This window comes from Candoia aspera, chromosome 2, assembly GCF_035149785.1.
Source record: "Candoia aspera isolate rCanAsp1 chromosome 2, rCanAsp1.hap2, whole genome shotgun sequence".
Lineage (NCBI taxonomy): Eukaryota > Metazoa > Chordata > Lepidosauria > Squamata > Boidae > Candoia > Candoia aspera.
The window spans coordinates 164141853-164161643 of record NC_086154.1 but is presented as its reverse complement, the minus strand read 5'-3'; the positions used below and the strand labels follow the sequence as shown (position 1 = coordinate 164161643).

Sequence of the window (19791 nt, the reverse complement as noted above, 5' to 3'; positions counted from 1 at the left end):
GTTAAGCATCTTAATGTAATGTCATACTGTATTCCTAAAACATGGAATTTGTCATCTGATGAAGAGTTTTAGCTCTATTGAACTTCGTGTATGGCAAAGAGGATAGTTTTACCTTCTTGTAAAGAAATTTACCCTCCTAATTTTAATGAATGGATCCAGGATATGAGACTGTTGTCTATTTTTTAAAAGTCTCTGTGTTCTAAAGATGAGAAGATGAAGCAATGTTTCTGTATGGCCTAGATTTAATGATAAACTTAAGGACTGAATTAATTTTATATTACTATTAAAGGTTATAATAATATGGATCTTTAAAACCTTTTCTTCTGTTAAATTTTTCTCCTCTTTTTTGTGGTGTTTATTTTATTTTAATCACTATAATATATCTAGGTGTGTGTGTTTTTTCTGTATATCCACTCTTTATCTTTTTTTCTGTTGGTGCTGTACCGTTGTTCTATTTCATATTTTATATATATTTTAAAGTTAAACATGTTGTTAAAACATTGTATTGCTTTTCAACCAAAACACAAGCACAATACTGAAATGCACCCACCTGTGGTTTTAATATTGTGGAAAGAATTATTCTGTTTTTGCCTGAACTGCATGCAGTATTTCTTCCTGGTTTCATTTATGGACAGAGAGGCTTCTTCAGTTCACCTTTAAAGCTCTGTTGCTCTGGGAAGGACCAGGGCTCCAGTGGCAGAAAGCATGCTTCTTCTGAAGGAGACCTCAGGTTCAATGGAGCTTACATAATAAAAATTGCTGCGTGATGTCCTGGAGACCTGCTCTTGGATCTAGACCATCCTACTGTATGTAGAGCAGAGAACTACTGAAATCAATGGATCCTCTCAAAATTTGACTAAGTGCTCTTCATATGATCACCCTTTCCATCTGCCAATCCACCAAATCCAATTTAAACATACCTGCAATGTGTTGGCTATTTTCAAATCTACTGGGACCCAAAGATACTAATGATCCCCAGTGCATTTGTAATTTGTCTGTCTAGAATTTAAAGAACTACCAGCTAATCAATGCTTGGCCTTTTGGGTAAATACTATAGTTGAAAACATAGATCGTTCTTTTTGATCAGTAACTTCCTACTCCTTCAAGGCTGTGCCTAAGCATGTATCTTTGTCCTCTTTTCACAATAATAAAGCACTAGTGAATTTCTGTGCTCACCACTGTAGCAAACATCCATTCCCTTCCAAGTTTCTAATACAGATATGCCATCAATTCTATATTTGGGATCTTTTACCTAACCATGCCAGCATACTGCTAGAACAGGATATTAGGTGGGAACCTGTAGGGGAATCAGCAATTCTTTCTAAAGAGAGTATAGACTGCTCCTTCAAAATAAGACATCCAGGTGGGTGTTTCTGTCTATCTTGAAGAAGATGAAGACGTAGCCCTTCTCAAAAATCGATATTATCTTTACTCAGCAATCTAGATAACTATTGGACAGTCTCCAATCTCAAGTGCATTTCTTGAGAAGGTGGTTGGGGTCCTGGATGAGACAGATTATTTGGATCTTTTCCAGTCAGAGTTCAGGTGTGGGTATGGGACTGAAACCATACTGGTTGCTCATATGGATGACCTGCAGCAAGACTTTGAGGGGTGTGGTACACCTTTTCTTGTTATGTGAGATTTTTCAGTGGCATTTAGTACCATCAGTCATGGGATCCATTTGGACCATCTGTGAGGGTTGGAGATTAGAGATACTGTTCTTTGGGGGTTCTGATCCTTCCTAGTAGTTCCATTTGATTTTGCTGCAGGAGGAGTGGTTGAGTCCTTGGGCACTCCAATGTGGAGTACCCCAGAACTTGGTCCTCTCCCATCTTGTTTAACATCTGGACAAAGTCTCTGAAATTATCTGTCAGTTTGGGATTTGGTATCATCAACATGCTGATGATACCTAGCTTTACATCTCTATCCCAGGCTGAGCAGGAGATGTGGTGGAAGATGCTTGGAGGCTGTGAAGGCCTGGATGGGGTGAAACTGGCTGAGACTGAATCCTAGCAAGACAAAATTACTGTCATTACAGAAGCCCTCTGGTTCCACGGAAATTCCATTTATTGCTCTAGATGGGCTTACACTTTCCCTGAAACAGCTGCTCCACTCTCTGAAGGTTCATGGCTCCTGCTGGAAGAGCAGGTGGAAACTGTGCCTAAAAGAGCCTTTGGCCATCTTTAGTGGGTCCACTATTCCTGGACAAGAGAGTGATTCATGCTTTGGCATCACTCAGTTGGACTACTGCATTTGGCTCTATGTGGGGCTGCTCTTGAAAGAAAGCCCATTCTGCAATGGCACAGAATGCAACTGCCTGCTTGGAACTGCAGCTAGGCAATTCTGCAGAATAGCATTGATTTTGTTCGCTTTCCAGCACTCTCCACCATTTATGAGACAAGGCTCTCCATCTTTCGATCCCTAAGAGCGTGCTTCAAATAAATGCATAAACACGTTCTAATTTACTCCAAACTCTCTCCCTAAGATGGTTAGAATGCCCTAGCCTCCTCCTTCCCAAACATATCTGCAATACCTGCCAGAGTATTTCCCTGGCAAGGCAGGAGAGTTCCTGTGCTGAATGGGGAGGGGTTCAGATTGAAAAGCCTGTAGCAGTTTTGTTGACATTTTGGTGATGGGAAAGAAATAGTTCCTTGTTCCCAGTGCACATCTGGATTATGTAATTGCAGCCAATCAATCCCTAGCACGATGGGCACCTGAAAGGAAACTGCCATATAGAGCAGTGAGAGCTCCCTGTGATCCTGTATTGTCAGCTGCAAGGGCATTGTGCTTTGCACACTGACCCAGTTCTTACCATCTGTCCATCAATAATTTCCACCAGCATTACTCTTTAATCTGAGTGAATAGATTAAATTGGCTCTAGCAGTGCCAGGAGAACACTAGGCACCACATGGGCATACAGGAGACACTGCAGTTCTTCCACCCTCATTTGTTTCTAATGGCTATGGTGTCATTAGCAACTACCCGTTATTAACAGCATCCCCTGCTGCATAGGGTTCATCTGCAAAGCCCATCCCTTTGATTATTCAGAAGTCATGTTGTCTACATACAAAAGTACTTGATGCTGTTCACCACAATTCATGAAAATGTGTGAACTTGCTACTTCAGTTACATGTCTCTTGTAATTTGCCTACAACAAATGTTACCAGGGATGGACAGTGTCATGAGTGCCGTTGAGCTGAAGTCATCAGCGCAATGGCACACATGACAATAGCAAGGAAATAGGTGAAGGGGCTCAAGATAAGTAGCCATCAACCCACAACGACTAACGGCCAACAAACAATAACTAAACGGATCACGGAGCACACCCAAGCCATCAGCGCCAATACATCGGAGATCGCCCAGCTGACAGCAATCACCAGAGGAATAGAAAACCTGATGATGGGCGATCCCGGAACGCCAGCGGGGCCTCACAACCCCTCACCCACCGGCAGGGCAACGTATTGGACAAAGGGGGGTGACGTGACCGCGAGTGAGGGGGCGCTGACCGGCGCGGGGTATTTAAACCCCGCACCGGCGCGCTCCTGTCACTCTCAGCTTTTTTCTTCCGACGCTGTAACTGCGCTGTGAATAAATCAGAGCCTGATCCACGAACCAGTGTCTGAGTATTATTCAGAGGCAGGCAGCGCATGACATAAAGCTGAGAGTCATAAACTCAGCCTCGCCGAGCCCCACCGGACGACAACGAGCCGCGGGAGGAGTAGACGGCGAGAAGACCAGCAAGATGAGGCCGGAGCGGCGCGGGCAAGGAGGGCGAGCCGCGCGGCAAGAGACAGAGGAGGACCGACCAAGGCCAGAGGCACCGCGGACTCCCGGAGCCATGGACGCCCACCCCACCCGACCCGAGCCTCAGCTCCAACCCCAAGGGGAGATGGCGACGGAGGCAACCCGACCGCGGGAGGGAGCAGCACGACTTCCGAAACCAGCGGAGGACCCCGCGCCCCACATCGCACCCCAGCAACGGGCGTGGAGCGACAGCCCAACGGCGGTCAACACGGAGGAGGACGATGGAGACACCCAGCAGACGGCGGAGGAAGCGGACCCGCGGCAGAGGGAGGAGGAACCCCGCCGGCAACCCACCCCCGAGGACGCGCCAGCGGAACCGGCCCCAGCGGCGGCGCGGGCTGTGGACGAGGAGGCACGAGCTGAACTCGCGGCCATGCGGGCTCAACTGACGGAACTCCGGACCATGCTCCAGTCGCTTATGCCCCCGGCGCCATCCAACGACGTCCCCGCACAGGCCTACACCCCGAGCGAAGCACCGAACCCCCACGGGCCAGCGGAGGGTCAGCAGACGGCACAGGCGGACGACACCACAGACCGGGAAGCGAGAGGCAGGGCCGCGCAAAACGCCCGGGCCCCAAAGGACTTCCCCATCTTCTTCGATGGGACCCCCACGAAACTCTCGTTCTTTGTCACGAACGCTAGGGAGTTCATGGGGAGGCACGGACACTCCTACGACTCCGAGGCCGACAAGATCGCCGCCGTGGCGATCAAACTCCAAGACAGGGCGGCGGACTGGTACGTCCAACTGTACGAGTCCAGCTCCCCCGCCCTCGCCACCTTCCCTGCTTTCATCAATGAGATGAAAAACTACTTCGAAGACCCCCTAGCCAAAGTAAGGGCGAAAAACGCACTCCAAAGACTTAAACAGGGCACACGCACGGTCCCTGACTACGCCCTGGAGTTCAAAGCCCTCACGGGGAAGGTCAGCGACTGGTCCGAGACCACCCTGCTGGAAATGTTCAAAAGGGGGCTCAATCGCGACGTTCTCCAATGGGCCCTCTACCGCGACGACCCAGAAACGCTACACGGGTGGATCCACCTCGCGGGGAAAGCCGAACACGCGCACCGCACCTTCCTCATGACAACCACGGAAGACACAAACTATGCCGGAAAAAAGGTACCCGCACCACACGTGGGGATGGCCGGCCCCATATACCCAAAAAAGAAATTCAACCGGGAGCCCTGCGGGAGGTGTGGCAAATTAGGGCACAAGACGGTGGATTGCTTCGCCAACCGACCGCCGACCAGCGCACCCAAACCCACCCCGAAAATTAGCCCCAAACCACTCAACCCGGGGCCGCCCCCTCACCGCCGAATGACCGTGGCCACAGCGACACCAGAGGAAGGCTGGGACGCTTACTGGGGGGAAGAGGATAACGCAGACCCCGAACAGCCGGCGGGAAAAGCTCCCCGCCTGCCCTGAAATGCGTGGCGAGGCAGGCGGTGGGACAGCAGCGCGGACCACCTCGACGGAACGACGAAAGCCCCGTAATAATGGCAGCAATCAAACTCTCTGCCGGCAACGGAGCCACCACGGCCGCGGCACTAGTGGACTCGGGGTGCTCAAAAAACCTCATCCACCCCGACCTAGTCGCCAAACTCGACCTCCGCTGCTTCCCCCTCCCCACGCCGCTGGCATTCCACCAGCTGGATGGCTCCACAGCGGGAGGGAAACCAGCCACGCTACAAACCGAGCCGGTCACCCTGCAAATGGGCACCCACACCGAGCGCACATCGTTCGTCGTCACGCACATCGGACGGCCCATTGCAGTCCTGGGGATGCCATGGCTCGCGACAAACAACCCGCGGATCAACTGGGAGACCCGCACCTTCACATTCGGCGACGGCGAGTATCGAGCACCAGTTCCAGCGGGCAGAACCAACCCCACTGTAGGACGAGCGGAGGCGACTACACAAGACAACGCCGCTACCACAGCAGACCTACCGGAACAATACGCCGACTTCTCCGAGGTCTTCGGAGAGGCAGAAGCTGACCAACTACCCCCCCACCGCAAGACGGATTACCGGATCGACCTACTGCCCGACGTCCCCTTACCTAGACCAAAGATCTACTCGATGACCCCGAAGGAGATGGCAACCCTCCGGGAGTTCATCGATAAAAACCTTGACAGGGGATTCATAGAGCCAGCATGCTCACCGGTCGGAGCCCCCGTCTTATTCCGGGAGAAGAAAGATGGCACCCTACGGCTCTGCACCGACTACCGGGGCCTAAACGCGGCTTCCCTGTCCAACAAATACCCCTTACCCCTGGTGAAGGACATGCTCGCCCACCTGTCCACGGGCAAAGTCTTTTCCAAACTGGACCTTCGCGAGGCGTACTATCGCATCCGAATCAGGGAGGGGGACGAATGGAAGACGGCGTTCAACTGCCCCCTAGGCGCCTTCCAGTACAAAGTACTGCCCTTCGGACTCGCGGGGGCCCCTGGGGTGTTCATGCAGCTCATTAATGAGGTACTGCATGAACATCTGTTCAAAGGGGTCCTGGTCTATATCGACGACGTCCTTATTTACACAAAAACGCACGAGGAACATGTGACCCTAGTCAGGCAAGTCCTCGACAAGCTCAGAAGGGCACAGCTCTATGCCAAGCCTACAAAGTGCGAGTTTCACAAAGAGCGCCTAGACTACCTGGGGTACTGAATCTCCGGGGACGGCATCGAAATGGACCCCGCAAAAGTCGAAGCGGTGCTAAACTGGGAGCGCCCCCGCAACAGACGCCAACTACAGAGCTTCCTCGGATTCGCGAATTTTTACAGGTCATTCGCCCGGGGGTTCGCAGAGATAGCCCTCCCCCTAACGGACCTCCTCAAAACCAAAGGGGTGGGGGACACCCGACGCGCCAAGAACCCAGGCACAGTGCTGAATTGGACTCCCGCGTGCCAGACCGCATTCAACAAGCTGAAAGCGCTGTTCACTACGGAGCCAATCCTCGCGCACCCGGACCCAGAACGGCCGTTCGTGGTCCAAGCCGACGCCTCAGACTTCTCCCTGGGAGCCATCCTGCTACAGAAAGACCCCACGGGACTCCTGAAACCATGCGCCTACCTGTCAAGGAAGTTCTCCGAGACAGAAAGGCGATGGCACGTCTGGGAGAAAGAAGCCTTCGCGGTGAAATCAGCGCTAGAGACATGGCGACACCTACTCGAGGGAGCCACCCAGCCATTCGAGGTCTGGACTGACCACCGGAACCTCGAGGCCCTACGAACGCCTAGACGCCTTAGCCCAAAACAGGTCCGATGGGCCCAATTCTTCAGCCGCTTTAATTTCCAGCTGAAGTTCATGCCGGGCAAAAATAACTTCCTGGCCGACGCCCTCTCCCGACTGCCCCAAGACGAAGAGCCCGCCCCAGACACCATTGGGACGGTCCTATCCGCCTCGCAACTGGGGATGGCCGTGACCACCCGAAGCGGCGCGCGGAGGCAGCTCGACTCTACGGCGCAGCCGACGGCGGGACAACCGGCGACCGGAAGAAGCCAACCGCAACTACCAGGGGGAATGCGCACGGACCTCGCCGCCGCCCTCAAAACCGACCCCTGGTTCCTGGCAAACCCCGACAAGGTAACGATGGCACAGGACCTGGCATGGGGGGAAGGCAGAATCTACGTCCCGGACTCGCAACGCCAGGCGATCTTGCATAGGTCACACGACGCCAAACAAGCGGGACACTTTGGGTTCCTCAAGACCCTACACCTAACACGGCGTCAATTCTGGTGGCCCGCGCTCAGGCAGGACGTAAAAGCCTACGTAGCGTCCTGCCCAACGTGCGCTAGGGCCAAACGGGCACCAGGCAAACCCGCGGGGCTATTACAACGGGTGGCAGAACCCTCCCGCCCATGGGAGGAAATCTCTATGGATTTTATAGTGGACCTCCCACCCAGCCAGAAGAAAACGGCCATTTGGGTGGTGAAGGACTACTTCTCAAAGCAGGCCCACTTCATCCCCTGCACGTCGGTCCCATCCTCACAACAGCTAGCCAAACTCTTCCTCATCCACGTGTACAGGCTACACGGATGTCCCGCACGTGTGGTGACCGACAGGGGCACACAGTTCACCTCCAAATTCTGGCGGGCCTTCCTAAAGCTGACGGGGACCCAACAGGCCCTATCTACGGCTTGGCACCCCCAGACGGACGGAGCCACAGAGGTTCTTAATGCCACCTTAGAGCAATTCATACAATCATATACTAACTACCACCAAGACGACTGGGCTGAACTGCTCCCGTTCGCCGAAGTCGCATACAACAACGCCGTCCACACGAGCACGGGGAAAACTCCGTTTGAAGTAGTCTCGGGGCGCGACTTCGTCCCCATACTGGAGCTACCTCAACTCCCGGAACCCCAGGTGAACGCTAGCGACTGGGGACGGAAGATCGCGGAAGCATGGCCAGTAATCACGGCGGCGCTGAAGGATGCACAGGCAGCCTACAAAGAGCAGGCCGACAAGCACCGGCGCCAACAACCGACGTTCCAAGCGGGGGATATGGCCTACCTATCCACCAAGTTCCTAAAGTCAACCCAACCCTCGAAAAAACTGGGGCCTAAGTACATCGGGCCGTTCCGAGTCACGCAAATAGTGAACCCGGTAGCAATACGCTTGGACCTGCCACACAACCTACGGAGACTCCACCCGGTGTTCCACACCAGCCTCCTGAAACCGGCAACCACCTCCCGATGGCACCCAAGCACGCCACAGCCCGCACCGGTGATGATCGACGGGCAACACCACTTCGAGATAAGGGACATTCTCGACTCCCGCAAGCAACGAGGAACTCTACACTATCTGGTCAGGTGGAAACACTTCCCCCACCCGGAATGGGTGGCGGCGCACAACGTTAACGCGCCTGACCTAACCAGAGCATTTCACCGGGCATACCCCGACAAGCCACAACCAAGGTCAGCAAGCCAAACCCCCCCGCAGGGCCCCCCCGCCTCCCGTGCCCCAAGGGAAAGGGCCCCCCCAAGCCCGCGACTTGGGTGGACCTCCCCCCCCCGGGACTCACTCCCCCCGCCCTGGGCCCACGAGGTGATGACAAGCGTTCGCCAGCACCCTCCCCCCGCCCCCCCGGCCGCGGGGGAGTGGCAAGCAAGTCAACAGGGCAACCTGGGGGCGACGCCCAGGAGACACAACAAAGGCGACGCACTTTAAATTGGAAAAAAAAGAAGGGCCCTACCTGGAGCTGATAAGCACCCGACCAGCCACGCCTCTCTCCTCGCCGAACTGAGCCAAACAAACAGGGTGTGGCTGGAGCATGCGCACGCCAGGACGGGACCCGGGCATGCGCACCATGGACACACCCTGGGAAGGCACGTGGTAGAGGGAGGAGCAAAGGGAGGGGCGACAACTACTCCGGCGGGAATTTCAAAAAAAAAAAAAAAAGTGCCGTTTGACAGCTCCACCGAGAAAAAAAAAAAAAAAACCAGAAAACCGGGGGGGAGCACTATTCGGAAAGGGGGCAGTATGTCATGAGTGCCGTTGAGCTGAAGTCATCAGCGCAATGGCACACATGACAATAGCAAGGAAATAGGTGAAGGGGCTCAAGATAAGTAGCCATCAACCCACAACGACTAACGGCCAACAAACAATAACTAAACGGATCACGGAGCACACCCAAGCCATCAGCGCCAATACATCGGAGATCGCCCAGCTGACAGCAATCACCAGAGGAATAGAAAACCTGATGATGGGCGATCCCGGAACGCCAGCGGGGCCTCACAACCCCTCACCCACCGGCAGGGCAACGTATTGGACAAAGGGGGGTGACGTGACCGCGAGTGAGGGGGCGCTGACCGGCGCGGGGTATTTAAACCCCGCACCGGCGCGCTCCTGTCACTCTCAGCTTTTTTCTTCCGACGCTGTAACTGCGCTGTGAATAAATCAGAGCCTGATCCACGAACCAGTGTCTGAGTATTATTCAGAGGCAGGCAGCGCATGACAGACAGTAGCAACTATGATGAATAAACATGGTTAAGACCATCATCAGTTAAGTCTGGGAGAAGGAAGATTAGGTTTTTTTGTAAAGGTCTTTGGATTGGGTATTTGATAATTATGGCTGCAATGTTTAATTCTGTTTTATAGATTAAGTGATTTGTCTGGAATCCAAACCAGGGAGAAAGCATAATGAAATTAATGGTACTTTGTAGAAATATTACTGATTACTCTATTGACTAAAACTTTTCTTCTTGATGAGACAACAGATTTTCAAAAAAGCTACTGCATCTAGTACAAACTTACAAACACAGTGCTGTCGTACATAAACACTTCCTACTTTAGTTCATTTAAGGAAATACGTCTTCTAAGAAGCTACCTAGTGTAACATCTACATTTATCACTTAAAAACAAAGGCCTTATTTTTTTGCAGTAGTGTCTAATGGTGAGCAGACTGTTACTTGCACAGTGGACTTATCCTGGTCGCTCTTTCTCACCCAGCATAGCAGCATCCTGTATGTTCCCAAAGTGTTTTCTAAAGGACATCCCAATCCTTTGAAACTGGCATGGATAGCCACAGTGGTCTGCAGGGGAGGGGAAAATTTGGTCTCATGTACATAAATATGGCACTGCCATTTGCAGATGCTAATCCAGGAAGAAATGAGCTGGGTCAGAAATTGCTCATTATTTCTCTGATATGGACCTTTATGAAGAATTAGTTAATCAATCAATCATTCAGTCAAAAACTCATACAGATTATCTTTAATCAGTTCTGATCATTAGTAACAATAATATAGACCATTGTTCATTACAAGTTATATTTGTTCCAGTGCCAGAGTGAGACAGTTATTTGGGCAACATGGCAGTATAGCTCAAAAAGCAGCCCTTTTTGAAATCTAATCATCATTCAAAGCTTGTACCATTGCAGCATTTTTAGAAAGGCATCTTTCATTTCCTTGCTCCTTAGACAGTATATCATGGGATTGAATATGGGGGTGACAATGCTATAGAAAAGAGAGACCATTTTGTCCTGGCCTGGAGAGTGGCTGGACTCTGGTCTCATGTACATAAATATGGCACTGCCATAGAAAAGCACCACAACAGTCATATGGGAACCACATGTGGAGAAAGCTTTGTGCTGCCCTTGTGCAGGTTGGATTTTCAAGATGGTTGCTAGGATGCGGATGTAAGTCATCAAGATAAAGGAGATGGGAATAAGCAAGGTGAAAATGCAGCCCACCGAAGTAACCTTTTGAACCATTTGGGTATCAGCACATGCCAACTTCAGCAAAGCTGGCATTTCACAAAAGAAGTGATCTATCAAGTTAGGGCCACAGAATGGCAACTGCCAGGTAAGAACGGTATGGACCACTGGCAGGACAAGACCACCAGTCCAGCAAGTCATGGCTAATTTCATGCACATTGTCTTGTTCACGAGGAAGACATAATGCAGTGGATGGCATATTGCTACATACCTATCATATGCCATTACTGCAAGCAAAATGCATTCAGTAATAGCCAATGCCAGGAAAACATGCATTTGTATGGCACATGCAGCCAATGAGATGGTTTGTCTTGGGCTTTGAAGGTTGGCCAGCATCTGGGGGATTGTGCTGGAAGTATAGCAGATGTCCACACAGGCAAGTTGGCTCAGGAAGAAATACATGGGCGTGTGGAGTCGGGCATCCAGCCAGATGAGCATCAGAATGATTGTGTTGCCCACCAGGGAGACAGCGTAGACTACAGAGAAAAGTCCAAGCAATAAAAGACGGATCTTCAAGCTTCTGGAAAGGCCAAGCAGAAGGAATTCGGCCACATATGTTTGGTTCCTCATGGTATCTTTATGGTTTCATTGGATGCATGGACAGGGACCTGTATATACACACGAGGAACAAAAGCAATTAATCATGCTTATAAATCTTATACAAACAACTCCAGACAATTTGCCCAGTGTATCCCAATGTGTGAAAAAACCTTGCCTTCTTATATATTCTCAGCATTCATTTCAATATTTGAAAAGGGTAAAAGCCTACGTGTGTAGACACATACTTCCATGCAACCAGGACACCTGCATGATGAAGATTATTGAAGAGTATGCATTCCTGTGAAGTTCTCCCTTTGCAGATACTGCAGTGATCACAGAGCATTGGGCAGTACTGTTCCTCTTCCATCCGTAAGATACATGTGGGGATGACCATTAGAAAAAGGGTTATGTCTATGAGAGATGTCATGCTGATCACAATTTCCTAAACATTCACAGGTATACAATACTCTGAAAATTATAATATAGATAATTGTTTAACATAGCAATCATAAAGCCATAGATGCTTTGGAAAGGGGTGAGAAATCTGGTAAATTATAACCCCTTACAGTGAAATAGATTAAGTAACCATGAATTATCACCAGCTCATACAAAAGCTAGAACTATTGATCAGTACATATAATTTTATTCTATAAGCTGCCATTTTTCCTCTATCAGGCAACAATATTGGCTCTAAATACCCAAATTTCACATACACATGAATGGAATCTGAGCTGCTATAAAAAAGGCAGACTTCATACTTAATAAGAACAGAACTGAAAGGCAAACTGCCAATATAATAATACGCTTTCATAAATCTATAGTGAGATCACACTGGTATGCTGTATACACTTTTGGTCTCTACCCTCAATCAATCAATCAATCAATCAATCAATGGTAGAGCTGGAAAAGATATCTACCCCCAAACCTCAAATGGCTGGGGAGCCAGAACAGTGACCAGGTCTCTTAATCTCAGAACAAAGTTGAGTAACAACAAACATGACCAGGGTGTATCCATCAAACATGCTATAGAAATGGGATAAAGAAATTTCTCCCCGTCTTTTACTATGTTAAAACTCACTGAAACCAAATGTGGGAGGATTCTGGACTTACAAAAGGCAATTTTTCTGTGTACCTCCGTACTTAAACTGTAGATTTTGCTGCCATCAGCTGAAATGACAGGCCCTTTTCGTGAATAAGTGCCCTTCCTCCGTTTTATAATTCCAAAATAATAGCCAATCCTTTTGTCTAAAGATATCTCAACATAGCATCATTGTTTAAGGTGTTGAATAAACATGAAAGAAAAACATTTGTTGAATTAGTCTCATCTAAATATTATAAGTAACATTTTGAAACTCTGTAAGAACTTAGGCATTGATTTATTAATATGGGATGTTCCAACTCTTTATTCCAGCATCCTTGCAAATAACCAATACCTACCTTAGAGTACTTTTTAATAATTTATGCCCTTCCTCCTTTTGGGTCCGGTCCTTCTCCTCTCAGTTTAGTCTTCAACCTTTATCTGCCTATGCTCCTCCCAGCTGCCCCTCCCAGCTGCCTTTCATGCAAACCTCATCCGACTACTAGAGTTGCATGTAATGTGTAGATCAGCCCTTTCTGAAGACATCTTCTGGGATATTCCAAAAAGGAACCATCCTCAGATAACTACTCTCACTGCAGCTTCCTCTCTTCACCTGTAGCATTGCTATGATTAACAAGATGTTCCTGAAAAAGGGGTAGCAAAAGTTGTGCAAACCCACTCCTTTTCCAACTTGTTTATCTGAAACACAAATATTCCCTCAGAGATCTTGTCCCACGCTCCCTTGCTTCAACAACTGGGGCTGAAAAATAAATCCCACTTCATTAATTGCCCTAGTGAAATAGTAATGTATAATGCTTATGAGGTGATAGGTGATAAGTTCCTGGGAGAATGGAGGAATCCATGGATTGGGACCCATCCAGATTGTTATGTAATTCAAAAGATGAAAAGACATGTTGGCAAGTATGTGCTGGTCCACCTTAGACCCCTTTAGATTCTTGGATCTCTAAATAATTATTAGATCCATATTTTTGAAACTTACTTTCTAAGAAATAAGTTAATATTTTTGTTCAGTATAGGTATTCTTTCTGGAATTTATCTGAAATCTTTATTGCCCCTCCCAAATAATGCACACCCAAGCACAAAGAAACAAAAACTAATCACCATATTAGCAAGCATTCTTCTTTTACTGACCTTAAGCCTTGTGGGACTAACTAATAAAGTGTTCCAGAACATTGAGCATGTAGATCTTTTATTTATTTATTTATATTTCAAATTTCCATCACTGCCCATCTCCCCCGAGAAGGGGACTCTGGGTGGTTTACAATCAAAATTAAAACACATAATTACAATATAAATACTAAATAAAAATAGAATAAATACAGAGTAAAAAATATAAAATCCAGCAGCACAGATCTTGTTTATTGGGGAGAGATCTATAATAGCTAGCCCCAAGATGAACTGGCGGCCCTCCTACCCCAAGCGAGGCGGCAAAACCAGGTTTTTAGGTTCTTCCAGAAGTCCGGGAGCAAATGGGCCTGTCTCAACTCCGGGAGCAGAATGTTCCAAAGGGTGGGTGCCACTACAGAGAAGGCCCGCCTCCTTGATCCCGCCAGGTGGAATTCCTTTACCAGCGGGGTTCGTAGCATGCCCTCCCTGCATGACTGGGTGGGGCAGGTCAATGTTATGGGGATGAGGCAGTCCCTCAGGTAGCCTGGCCCCAAGCCATGTAGGGCTTTAAAGGTGATAACCAACACCTTGAATTGGACCCGGAAGCAAACTGGGAGCCAGTGCAACTCGGGCAGCAGTGGTGTCACATGTGCCCATCATGGGGCACCAATAACTGCTTGCGCGGCCTCATTCTGGACCAGTTGAAGCTTCCAGATACTCTTCAAGGGTAGCCCCATGTAGAGCGCATTGCAATAGTCTATGTGGGAGATGACCAGGGCATGAGTGACTGTTCGGAGGGCCTCTCGATCCAGGAAAGGGCATAACTGGTGCACAACACAAAGTTGCGCAAAGTCCCTTCTGGTCACGACTGCCACGGGCTCGTCGAGGAGGAGTCGTGAGTCCAGGAGGACCCCCAGATTACGCACCAGGTCTGAATGGGGCAGTGCAACCCCATCCAGAACTAAAGATGATAGTGTAAGGATTGCCTACCCTAATAGACTCAGACTCACAAGCAGGAATTTAATGATATCTGATTTATTAAAGAATAGTATGCAAATACAGAGAAAGCTGAGAATGAGCAAAAGCGCACCAAATACAAACTAAAACCCCTCGGCTCAAACATAATCCCTCCCCTCACCCTGCCATTACAAACTCCCCCCCCCCCCGCCCCAGGTGCTGGTAACCGTTTCTGCTGATGTCCTGGGAAAGGAACCTTGAACACACAAGATAACCCAAACACATTCCAATCCAGCTGCTAACATACAACAATCCCACGAGATGGAATCCTCCTCCCCTCCCAGACGAAACACGCATCAGCCAAATGACGTGCGAAACGTTACGATGTAACGGTAACATTGGAACGGTGAACATGACATACCGCCCCCCCCCCAAAAAAAAACACTAAGGAGCAGGTTTCAGAGGATAAGCTCGATGAACGTGTCTAACTAAAACAGGAGAGTGAACATCACGGGCAGACACCCACTCAGGGTGGGGAAAGTGTTTCCACCAAATGAGGTACTGCAGGGTGCCACGAAGTCTGCGAGAATCAAGGACCTCCTTCACCTCAAACTGTTGCTGTCCATCAATCATGATCAGAGCAGGAGGTGGGGGTTGCCAGGCTTGAGCAAACTGCAATGATCGGAGTGGTTGACAGGCTTGAGCAAACTGCAGTGAAAAACAGGATGTAAACGTTTCAGATTGTGTGGCAAATCCAGTTTAAACGTGACCGAGTTCACAACTCCCACAATGGGAAAAGGACCAACAAACTTAGGAGCCAACTTCTTCGAGGGCTGAGGGGACTTAATGAACTTGGTGGAAAGGTAGACCTTATCACCAACTTTAAAAGCAGGTTGAAGGGCTCGTCGCTTATCAGCATGCAGTTTATAGGCAGATTGGGCATCAGCCAACGCCTGCTGAATCACTGGCCACGAATCTGCCAGTTGAGCAGCCCAATCAGACGCAGAGCAGGGCTGCCCATGGGGTTGAGGCAACTCAGGAATGGGGACAAAATCCCATCCAAAAACAATATGGAAAGGGGTGTGTCCTGTGCTCTGATGGACAGCATTGTTATAAGCCACCTCAGCAAAAGGTAGCAGATCAAACCAATTATCCTGCTGATAGTTGACAAATGCCCTCAAAAATTGCTCCAGGGTCGAATTAAGAACCTCCGTAGATCCGTCAGTCTCTGGATGCGACGCAGTGGACAATGCCTGCTTGGTGCCCACCAGCTTCAAAAATGCCTTCCAAAATTGGGAAGTGAACTGTGTCCCACGGTCCATGACCGAGCGGGAGGGGCTACCGTGAATCCGGTAGATGTGGATTAGAAAAAGGCGGGCCAATTGCTGAGCAGACGGAATAGAAGCACATGGAATGAAATGGGCTTGCTTGGAAAAGTAGTCCTTTACCACCCAAATCACAGTCTTTCTCTGACTAGGAGGCAAATCCACAATGAAGTCCATAGAAACCTCCTCCCAAGGACGGGAGGGGCTGGCCACCGGCTGCAGCAGCCCATGTGGCTTACCCCCCTTCCGTTTTGACATGGCACAGACAGGACAAGAAGCAACATAACTTTTTACATAATGTCTCAATGTGGGCCACCAAAATTGGCGGCGTACCAGATGCAAGGTTTTGACAAACCGAAAATGACCAGCCACTTTATCATCATGAGACCTAATCAAAATTTCCCTTCGCAGACTGTCAGGGACATAGAGGCCGTTTTGCTTCCAAGCTAAGCCTCTGTCAAATGTAACATTGTCTCTATTCGCTTGCAACCAAGTATCAGATTTCACCTCTAGCAGAAACTGTTGTTGCAATTGCAAGGGAACTGGCGTCCTTCCCCCAGCTGGTGAAACTGAAGCTGGGGGCAGCTGCGCACGAGTTTGACTGTGTGTGACAGCTTGAAAACCAAAATGGCGTTCTGTCCACAGTGTACCCACAACGTCAGGTGCCTGCACCAAATCCTGGGGCAGGCGGGAAAGCGCATCAGCCAGGAAGTTTTTCTTGCCTGGAATGAATTTCAACTTAAAGTCACAGTAACTGACAAATTGAGCCCAGTGGATCTGCTTAGGACTGAGCTTACGGGGCGTGCTGAGCGCTTCCAAATTTTTATGGTCAGTCCAAACTTCAAAAGGACATTTAGCCCCCTCTAATAGGTGGTGCCATGCCTCCAAAGCAGCCTTGACTGCAAAAGCTTCTTTCTCCCAAACATGCCACCGCCTTTCCATCTTGGAAAATTTCCGGGACAGATACGCACACGGTTCAGGTGGTTGTCAGCATCCGCTTGCAGCAAGAGTGCTCCAATTGAGAAATTGGAAGCATCCACTTGAACCACAAAGGGTTTAGTGGGATCAGGGTGTTGAAGAATGGGTTCAGCAGTGAACAGTCTTCTGAGTTTGTTGAAAGCCAACTGGCAGTCAGGTGTCCAATTGAGCAATGCCCCCGGGTTCTTTACCTTGCGTGTGTCCCCCAACCCCTTCGTACGTAACAAGTCAGTGAGAGGCAACGCAATTTCTGCGAACCCCTGGATGAATTGGTGGTAATAGTTGGAGAACCCAAGAAAACTTTGGAGCTGCCTGCGTGTGCGTGGGCGCTCCCACCCCAAAATAGCTTGAATCTTCGCAGGATCCATCTCAATGCCCTTGTCAGAGATCCTGTACCCCAGGTAGTCAAGCTGAGTCTGATGAAATTCACACTTAGAAAGCTTAGCATAGAGCTCAGCCTTTCTCAGTTTGCTAAGCACCTGTTTCACCAAGCACTCATGTTCCTCTTCCATTTCAGTATGAATCAGAACATCATCCAAATAGACCAGTACACCCTTGAACAAATGTTCATGTAACACTTCATTGATCAATTGCATGAACACCCCTGGTGCCCCCGCCAACCCAAAAGGCAAAACTTTATACTGAAAAGAACCCAGGGGACAATTGAAAGCAGTCTTCCATTCATCCCCCTCCCGTATGCGGATGCGGAAATAGGCTTCCCACAAATCCAGCTTAGAGAAGATTTTCCCCTTAGCCAGATGTGCTAACATGTCTTTTATTAACGGCAGAGGATATTTGTTTAATATCGAGACCGCATTAAATCCACGGTAATCTGTACAAAGTCTCAATGTCCCATCCTTCTTCGCTCGAAACAAGATGGGGGCACCCACTGGCGAATTTGCTGGCTCAATAAAACCCCTGGCCAAGTTTTTGTCCACAAACTCCCTCAACGCCGCCAGTTCCTTTTGAGTCATGGCATAAATTTTTGGTTTGGGCAGTTGAGCGTTGGGGACCAACTCTATCGCACAGTCAGTTTTTTGATGGGGTGGGAGTTGGTCCGCTTCTTTCTCACCAAACACACCCGCAAAGCCTTGGTATTGCTCCGGCAAGCCCTCCATTGGTGTGACAGTGAAATGCGGGGTTGCTGCCACTGCCCTCCCCACTGCAGCCTCCGGAGCGTCGTCCTCCCCAGGGGCTTGATAGAAACCATCCCCAAAAGTCAAAGTCCTGTGTACAATTTATATAGGGGTTTTGTTGGACCAACCAAGGAATCCCCAGAATGACTAAGGGATGCCCCACAGGTGCCGCCACAAATGGCAGCCCCTCATGGTGGCTGCCCATTTGCAATGCCACCATGCCCATGTAATGGGTGACCAGTTTCCCCCCCACCGTAGAACCATCCAGCTGGGTGAAGATCATGGGACGTTGCAGTGGAAAGCTGGGTAACTCCAAAGCAGCCACCATGTCAGGGTGCATCAAGCAACGCGAACACCCTGAATTGATCAATGCCCAAACTTCAACGGTTCTTGTGCAGGAGCCTGACTTCACTTTCACGTTCAGTGTGGGATAATTGGCAATCACCGAAACATGTTCGTGCCCATCCTCCACCACCTGCCCACAGGCGCTCCTTAGAGCAGGTGGCTGGCGTTTCCCGCCGGCTGGTGTAGATTGGGCTCCCCCTCGCCCCCGAAGTAAGGAACCTCCTCCACTTCAGTTTCAGCCATGGCTGGCTTCATTTTCCTGGGGTAGGGAGGGAGATTTCCACCTTGGCTTCCCCAAACGATCATCGGTCTTGCCCTTCGGGCACGCCGCCACTCGGTGACCTTCCTTTCCACATCGGAGGCACTGCCCTTTCGCATAGCGGCACTCCCTCTCCTCCTCCCAGGCACGTTCACCAGACTTTCCAGTAGGCGCAGCAGGGCGGGAACCCTTGCTGAACCCAGAATATCTCATCACCTTCCTGCGAGCGAAGGTTTCATGGGCATGCTCAGCCTTCCCTGCCAACTGTATCCATTCATACAGGGTATCTGGGTCGTCCTTACCGAGCGACCACCTCAGGACCTCCGTGTTCAGACCGTCCTTAAAAAGTTCTATTAAGGTAGATTGGGACCAATCCTCAACCTTCCCAGCCAGAGCCTTAAATTCCAGAGCAGAGTCTGCTACCGATCGTGGCCCCTGGCTAAGCTCCCTCAGCGCCCGTTTTGCCCTTTCTCTAGCTAATGGGTCTTCAAAGTGTAGCTTCAATGCCCACAGGAATTCTTCGAACTCCTCCAGCTCAGGGGCATCCGATTGACATAACTGCACATACCAATCAGCAGCCCACCCCTTGAGCTTAGTGGCAATGGCATTAATCTTGGCTCTTTCTGAATGAAAATACGGTTCCCATTCATCCATATAACTCCTTGCATTGGTAAGGAAGAATGATAGCTTAGTTGGATCTCCATCAAATTTAACTGTAAAGTCCTTAACCCCCACTCCGGGTGGTCCCTTCGCCACAGCTGGGTGGTCGGACTTTCTTTTAGCTCCCAGGGATCTCCACTCTCGAGGAGGGGACCTTGAAATTCTCACCCTTGGTGCCCTTGCCTCCACTCTGCGCTGGGTCCTATTCCTTTCCTCCAAAGAAGGTGGGGGCGAAGAAGGGGACGAATGCCTATTACTAGACTCCTCTCTCCTCCTCTCCCGGGGACCCCAGTCCATTGACATTTTCTGAAACATAAATTCTAGTGACTCCAATTTGGCCTCCACCAGTCTTATATGGTCAGGGGTTTGGG

The 19791-nt window shown here is 49.7% G+C and overlaps 2 protein-coding genes across 2 annotated transcripts in view; both read right to left on the bottom strand.

Moving 5' to 3' along the window:
- MRPL51 (mitochondrial ribosomal protein L51) overlaps positions 1–19791 on the bottom strand; it is a 377933-nt gene that overhangs the window by 231612 nt on the left and 126530 nt on the right. The gene's annotated exons all lie outside the window — the stretch shown is intronic.
- LOC134490157 (olfactory receptor 2A5-like) lies at positions 10658–11584 on the bottom strand. Its single transcript, XM_063293047.1, has one exon. It carries the CDS (start codon positions 11582–11584, stop codon positions 10658–10660), a length of 927 nt encoding a protein of 308 aa, XP_063149117.1.